General features: G+C 33.1%; 1 protein-coding gene across 1 annotated transcript; it reads right to left on the bottom strand.

The window, feature by feature from the left end:
- Positions 1–278: 278 nt before the first annotated feature.
- Positions 279–4816, bottom strand: LOC107843471 (laccase-17). The gene is made up of 6 exons (XM_016687780.2): positions 4615–4816; positions 4093–4244; positions 3033–3277; positions 2788–2916; positions 1268–2233; positions 279–623 (listed from the first exon to the last, which is right to left on the bottom strand). The coding sequence occupies exons 1-6, from the start codon at positions 4732–4734 to the stop codon at positions 493–495; spliced, it is 1743 nt and encodes a 580-aa protein (XP_016543266.2). The 5' UTR covers positions 4735–4816; the 3' UTR covers positions 279–492.
- Positions 4817–8236: the final 3420 nt, after the last annotated feature.

Below are 8236 nucleotides of genomic sequence, written 5' to 3'. Positions count from 1 at the left end.
TTGATCAATACTATTCGTCATCTATTTTTAGTATAATAGATAATTAAAGACGTACAGAGGCCTCGGTAATAATGACTACATTTTAAATGTACTTGAATAATGCTTATTAGTAATAATGATCTGAATTTTATTTTTTTTCTGCACCATCGTTCCAAATTCATTTTTATGTTACTGTACGTATTTGCTGAAATGTTTAAATCTAGTGAGGCAGAATAGTTGCCAAATATATGTTCAAAGCCATGCCCCATAACTCAAGACAATACATAAGACGAGATCAATAAAGAGTTAAAAGAAATAAAATTCCATTTATTCTCACTTGCATAGACTGTAAAAGGGAATCCTACTATAAAATAGTTACAAAAGGCAGTCAAATTTTTCACCCTCTCCTTAAGACCATGACAATGAAAAGGCCAGTCAGTTTCAACAAAAATGAATAATGTTAAAGCAAATACACCAAAACACAAAGGACCAAAAAAAATCAAGACAAAGAAATTAGCACTGAGGAAGATCAGATGGAGGTGGAATGAGTTTTTGATTGGGAAGCTTTCCATCTAAAACAAGCCATGCCATCTTCAATCCCCAACTTGTATGCACTTCCAAGTGACAATGCATAAACCAAACACCTACAACATAATTCAAAACATTCATTAATTTTGCATTAATTCTTTTTATGTTTCACTGGAATACAAATTCTCGAAATCTAACTTCGCTCGTATTTTATTTTTATTTTGTGTGACACTGTTTGACCAGACATTGTGTTTACAAAGAAAGAGTAAAACATTTAGTACCCTGAACTATGACCAAATTTATTACGACGCACTCCAACTTCATGCGGGCCCTATTACCCCTTAATTGAATTTTAACTTATTTTTGTCATTCTTTTTAACTGACATGACACCTTTTGTCAACCTTTTAAACTGACGTGACACCTTTGACGTGGGACTCATTTTATGTAATAAATATGTCATATCAGCACAATAAGGTTACAAACATAGGATAATAAGACCCCAGTAAAGGTAGAGTGTGTCATAACAACTTTGACCATAGTTTAGAGATACTGAATGCTTATCTCATAAAGAACATAATAACTGTTGAAACCTGTCGTCTTTAACATGTCATGATAGGTAGGTATGTGGCTATAGAATCATGTCATTCAAGTGAAATTATTCAATTTCAGACATAAAAAAGGTATTATTTTTGTTGAATAAGCCAACAAACTATCAGTGTCATATAAAATAAAACAGGAAAAGCGATTTAGTCTACTAACCTGGATTATCAGCTAAAAATCGAATAGCGACCCAACCGCCAGATGGCACACCTATAGTATTTCTCTCAACAGGGTCAATGAGATTGAATTTAGCAGGATCCTTATTAGGGTCAAAGTTGCCAAAACCTTGGCCAACAACAAAGAAATTGAAGCCATGAAGGTGAAGAGGATGACTTTCAGCACCAAGAATGCTTGTATCTTGCATGATTAGCTCAACACTAGTATTAAAAGGAAGTACCAAAACTTTAGTACCATTATTAACCATTGTGTTATTTGGAGGATTCCCTGTATAATTGAACCAATTCAAAGGATTGACAGGAAAAAAAGGACTATAAACACCCTTTGATTGTCCAGAAAAATGAGATTGGAGTAGAGCAATTGTAGGTTGTACAAATGAAACGTTATTAATCGATGCTGCGAATTTGGTCCCGTTAGGACCTTGACAAGTTTGGTTCTTGTCACAAGGGTTCGTGCCAAGGCCTACTGTGAAAAACAAACGTTTGTCAACGTTTTGTGGTACGTTAGCAGGAAATTGAGAGTTTGCCAGACTCCGAAACCTTTTACTGAAATTAGCAGCAAAGGTAGTATCATTTAGGGGAGGTAAAACAGGCTTAAATAGGGGAATTTTCTTCACTGATTTAGTCGAATGAAGCGTTGGCGATTCGTATTCAAGAATTCCAGCAACAGTGGAGTTGTCAAATGTGCCTTGGCCAGTGACATAGGGTCTAGCAGACATGAGAAAAGTGGCATCAGGGTATTCAGATTTGGTTTTCAAAAGTACATTTGTGGTTTGTCCTGGTGTTAGAAGTAGTGTTTCAGTGTCAAATGGTTTGATGTATAATGCATCAGCTTCAACTACTGTGAGTGTATGATTTGCAATGCTGAAGAAAAGCTCATCATTCAGTGCACCATTGATCATACGTAGTAGGTATGTTTTTCCTGGCTTGACCTTTAGCTTAAATGTATCTGTCACACACCATTTATTGAGCACAAGTTAGTGTTATAGAATTATTTTAGAGTTAAAATATTTACACTATCAGGTCGTTCAAAAAATATGTATATTTAATTTTTTAAAACTAAAGTATGGGATTTATAATCTTGAAAATAAGATAGTTTACTTACTACAATAGGTAAATATGACATGATGGCGTAGCAAATCCTTTCATAGGTTGATGGTTTATAGTTTATATGACTTGAACGAAAATGATAGTGCAAAAAGATATTTGGTCATTTAAAAGTCAATTACACATTATTTCATATAAGAAGAATGGCATTGTTATTGAATTTAAGTTACACACATCGTAAGTGTAGAACAAAAATATACTATCAAGTCATTCAAAAGATATTTACACGTAGAACTTCTTAAAATGTGAGATTCGTAATTTTGAAAAATTGAACAAGCTAATTAGTACAACCGATAAAGTTAACCGGCATCACATATACTGATAGTATAAAAATCTTGTATATTTAATGACTGACTAAAGAAAATATAGGATATACTAAATTAAAGCTAAAAGTACCTTTTGCGGAGCAATTGTACAAGGGCCCTGGAAGGCCATTGATGGTGTAGGCATCAGAGACATTTGGGCCTCCACCAGTTTGTAGTGCTTGGCTAATAATGGCCTCAGGATCAGCATTGAACCATTCTCCTAAACATCCCAAAAAAAAAAAAATCACAAATATTAATTTAGATAGAGAAATTATACTATTGGATCATAAGAATTAACTTAATTGTGTATATATAGATGGATAATTGAGTGTACACCTAAGATGATAGGGACTTCCTTGTATGGTTTAACAAAAGGGTAAGATACATTTTCCTTTGGAAGGATAATTAGAGGACCATAAACAGTAGATCTTAGCCATGAAATATGTGCATGCCACCACAAAGTCCCTCTTTGCCCAACAATTGTGTAATTGTATACATAAGTTTGGCCAGTTTGAATGGGGCATTGTGTTATGTATGCTGGTCCATCTGCCCATCCATTACGAAGTTGTCTAACTCCATGCCTGTTCAATTGAAAAAAAAGAAAGAAATTAATCTTATATGATTAAGCACCTAAAAAAGAGATTAACTTTTATATGCTACTAATAACTTTACAAGATCTTTTATGCTATATGATCATCTAAAAGATAAGATAACAACAGGCAGTTGTTCACAACAAGTGTGCTTAGTTATATGGAAAATAAAACAGTTAACCTACTACCATCGGTTAAAATACACTATTAGCATACAAAAATAAAATCATGTAAAAAGGACGCGAATGTATTGTGAATTTTCGCTGATTGTCCCATGGGCAAAGAACTATTTTAAAAAAAAAAGAAAATAAAGCATTGCTGCACTTGTCAAGGTTCGAACCCTGACTGTTAATGCAGAAATACACACTTTTGACCACTGGACTATGCTTCTCTAGCTTGTCAAGGGTGTGCAACAACATGTATATAACCATAAATATCTATATTTAATCTATATACTTGAAAAAATTTTCCGACGAAGGGTGTTCATCTGACCACCCTTCATCGGCTGTGGCTCCGCCACTGATTTTGAGACAATTATTTAGTAAATGATCCTCTTATTATTTATCTTTCAACTTATACGGACCTTGAGACCGCGATTTAAAGATCCTTTTGGAGCATACTAGAAGTCTTATGAGAAAATGTTATACTATAGACGTTAGACGATAATCCTTGCTTTGTCTGTTCGAAAGGCTATATGTGCACAACTTTAAAAAATAGAGAACAAATATAAATGATGACCTAAAAAGGGACATTTGCATAAAATAGTCAAATTTACTAACTAGAAGCATATGGTCCAAAAATTATACCAATGAAGGGTAATATTGTTGGGAACATGGTTGATGACTTTTATAAGTAGACGATCACCCTCCCTTGTCACAATACGAGGCCCTGGGAATTTTCCATTGACTGTCACTATGCTCTTTGTATGACATAATCTTGTCACATTTTGCATTGTAATCTACATAAATAAATATTCAAAAAAGAAGAAAAAATGTGAGCAAGATCAGTAAGAAAAAATTGCACATTTGCTAGTATATAAGTATGATGGGTAGAATGTGCTCCCACTGTTTCAATTTGTTTGGTTTATTTTAACTTGACACAAAGTTTAAGAAAATAAGAAAAGTTTTTTAATCACGCGATCTTAAATTAACGATATGTCTAATGTATCAAAATGCCCTTTAATATCGTATTCTTAAACATGTCAAAATTGAAATGAAAAAGTTGCTAAAAAGAAAAGGATCGTTCTTTTTGAAACTGACTAAAATTAAAAGGAAAGTAAGCTAAACAAATTATTGAAACGGAAGGAGTAACTTTTATTGCTATCATACATTGAACTCATAGTGTCTGGTGATGGCTTGTGCAGGCTGAGGGATTAGACATAATGCTAGAAAAGCAATGATCAACATTGCCATGGGAACTAATGATGGAAAAGTAATAGGAGGAGCCATCAAGTTAATTGTGATGCCTCTATTCTTTGAAATTTGAATGTTGTAGTATTGGTTGGATGAAAACTAGCTCAAACATTTGACGTATATATAGGAAAAATATTGATGGGGGTACTATATGGATTAGGTGATGAAAATAGTTATAGTTTAAAGTAGAACAATAGGGAAGACTGGAAGTTCAAAATTTAATTTGAACATATTAATTATTTGTAAAAAATGACCAGCAACTGTAGTTGGAAAACATCTTTAGAGTGTTTTCAAAGACAATCTAGTTCTTTATGTTTTAATTTTATATTTTGTTGACTGAGGTTCTAAAACTTTCCTTCGTCGTGATGTTAGGGCATCCAAAAGCTTGCATGATATTGACCATTTACATATATGCGATAACTACTGCACGTGTGATACTAATTCAAAATTTAAAATTTATGAATTTTTACGATAATAATTAGGTTCGTAATTAAATATTTATAAATATTAAATTTCTTAATAAATATATGAGTATAGATAAAAATTATTGCGTTCTCTTGAACCGTATACTTCTAGATTGGCCCCTGCATGTGCGTGGTTTCTATCTTTCTTTTGTTTGGTTTCCTTTCTGAGAAAAAGGGTTAAAACTGCAAAATATATTTTCCCCTTGTCTAATGTTTGTCAACACATTTTCTCATTTGACTCATTAAATAGGATATGCTTATCGTGGATTTGATATAATTGAATTTATAAGTGAGTTAAGAATACGTGTGTTACATACGATTCAACCTTATTTTACATTCGATTTATTAGTAGCTAGACTTCTAGGTGATAAAAGGAACAGTTAACTGTGAATAAAACAAACAAATTTGAGTGAGTCGAGGTTGTTCGTGATTGTAATCGAGAGCAAATCCGAGCTAAATGAGATGTCTATGGAACTAACAATAACTATGCAAATATTCAAGAGCAAAAAGAAAAACTTGGAGATTAAGTAAAAACTGTTGTATTGATTGAGAGAGTGAGAGAGCCTGGGATGGTAATGGGGCGGTGCGGATTTAAGTTATGTGGAGCGATGCGGGTTCTAGACTTTGTGGGTATGGGGCGGGTTTAAGTAATTTTTTTTTTAAGTGATGTGGTGCGGGGCGGATTGCAGGTATATGCGGGTTTAAACTGAAAAAAGTTAAAAATTAGTGTTATTCTCGTGAATCTATCTAAAATTATATGTATTTTTCATTTGAAATTTTATGATACTTAAAACAACATGTATAACACTACAAATAAACAATTTTATAACTTTTTAAATTTCTTTATCATCTTAATGAAAATTTGATATTTGATCATTACTTGTACACGTGATACTTTTTTGATGATTTCTTAGTGAAAAGTGATATAATAGAAATAGGTTGTTACGATTTCCTAGTATTGAAACTATTATGGTTTTCAATAGAGTTACACACTTTTCAAAAAATAAAAAAATAAAAATGTGGAGCGGTGCGGTGTGGGTATGTGCGGATATGAGTGCGGAACAGGTTTAAAGGTGATGCGGTGCGATGGGGCGATTTTAAAATTTGCGGATTTAGAAAAAACCCACACTGCACTCGCATCATTGTCACCCCTAGAGAGTTTATAAGATCGATCCGATGCCTTTACAAGTGAGTGAGGACGATTATTTATAGTTTACAACCTTAGGCTTTGCCCAATCATGATTTGAAAGTAATGCCCTAAAGGACAAAGGCCTATGCGGGCGCACAGGGTGTCAGATTCGTTAGTGAGCCAACGAATATTTCTCAGATGCTTCGCTCCGTATGGGCTCGTCCGCGCTCCTAACCCGAAGGAAAGAAACTCTTCGTCATTGTAGCTCTCGTTGTTGCGCCATACATTCGAGCTACCTACCCAGATCGTGGCGTGTGTTCTCGCACTAATTTTGCCCCATACAGGATGTTCCTACAATAAACAAACATTATATAGAATTAAATATACGATAAATACGGGATTTGATAAACATATTAGTCATTACTCATTACTACGCTTTAAAATCATTTTATTAAAAAAATACACTTTAAATTAAACCTGTCAATTATTTATCCAAGAAACCTTGTGAAAGTTTCTCGTTAGCGTTTTCAAATTTCAATCCAAGGAAGTTGTTAAATGTTCGCAATCAGTAACGTACTTGCTTGTAGTATAGATTAATAGTAATTTTTATTTTAAAAAAAGATTCATATTGTTCTAAGTGTTTACATTTGTACATATATACCCTCTTATCAAATCTTAACACTTAGCAATTGATAGTTCTAATGATGGTTACATATGCTTTTTTATCAAGTTAAATCATGGGGGTAGTAATCTTATTGAACTCACAACATACTTGTCCATTGATACTTAAAGTAGGCACATGAGCATATTAAATAATTAAGCATATGTTTAAACAGTTTAGCAAAATAATCATGTCTATGTCAATGTCATTCCAATAATTAATAAAGTATTCTGGTAATGTATTCCTAAACCCTAAGCAAAATGACATATGTTGTCTATATATTATTTGTAAATGACGAAGAGGCAAGAGTATGACACTGATGTCCTTGTAACAAACGATGTTTTAGCAATATGGTCTTTTTTCTTTTAGGAGATCGATCAGACAAAAATTAATTATACAAGGCAGGATCAAGTTCTTCTATTTAAATTCTACTTAACATATTAATAAAATATTTCTTTTTTTTTAATTGTATTAAAAGAATGAGAGAGACAGAAAGACATTGATGTAGTAAGAGCGAAATCTTAGTAAGCTCAGTTGGTTGGCAACCTGAACTCTCATCTTGTTAGTGAGAATTCGATTTCCCACCTTGTAATTCCCTACCCTATTAAAAGGGCAGTCCGGTGCACTAAAGTTTCTGCTATGTACTGGGTTCGGAGAAGATTCAGACAATAAAAGTCTATTGTAAGCAACCTTACCTTACATTTCTACCGAAGGTTGTTTTCACGACTTGAACTCATAATCTTCTTGATCACATGAAGACAACCTTATCAGTTACTCCAAGGCTCGTCTAGTAATTTCTACTCTTATGGGGAAGGAGGAGAGGTGAAGAAGCTAAAATTGGTGAGAAAGGGGTTTTCATCCCTTTGGTATCTCACAATTCTAAGTAGTTAACTGGACATAACAGTTGGAAAGTTTGGTTGTAGGACCAATTTGTATGTTGAGTATTTTATAGAAAGCAATGACAGCCAGCTTTTACTTCATTGTACATTCCTTTATATCAATCCAAAGTCTGACTAATAGTGACTATTCAAACTACACGAACATTCTATCACATATATGTATTCATAAGAATTCGATAGTCTTTGATCCAAATTTTATATACATTCTGAAATTCACTTAATTATGTACATGAGTAAACTATCCAAAACCAATTAAACAAAAAGAATTATTATTCAGAACTTTTAAACTTAAAAATTTCACATTTGGCTCTACCAAAGGTTCACACATAAGAACAAAATCTGGAAAGAGAAAAAAAAAAAAAAAGAGTAGGTAAATTACTATTTA

This window comes from Capsicum annuum, chromosome 10, assembly GCF_002878395.1.
Source record: "Capsicum annuum cultivar UCD-10X-F1 chromosome 10, UCD10Xv1.1, whole genome shotgun sequence".
NCBI lineage: Eukaryota > Viridiplantae > Streptophyta > Magnoliopsida > Solanales > Solanaceae > Capsicum > Capsicum annuum.
The sequence above is the reverse complement of the archived record's forward strand: the minus strand, read 5'-3'. Positions and strand labels throughout refer to the sequence as shown.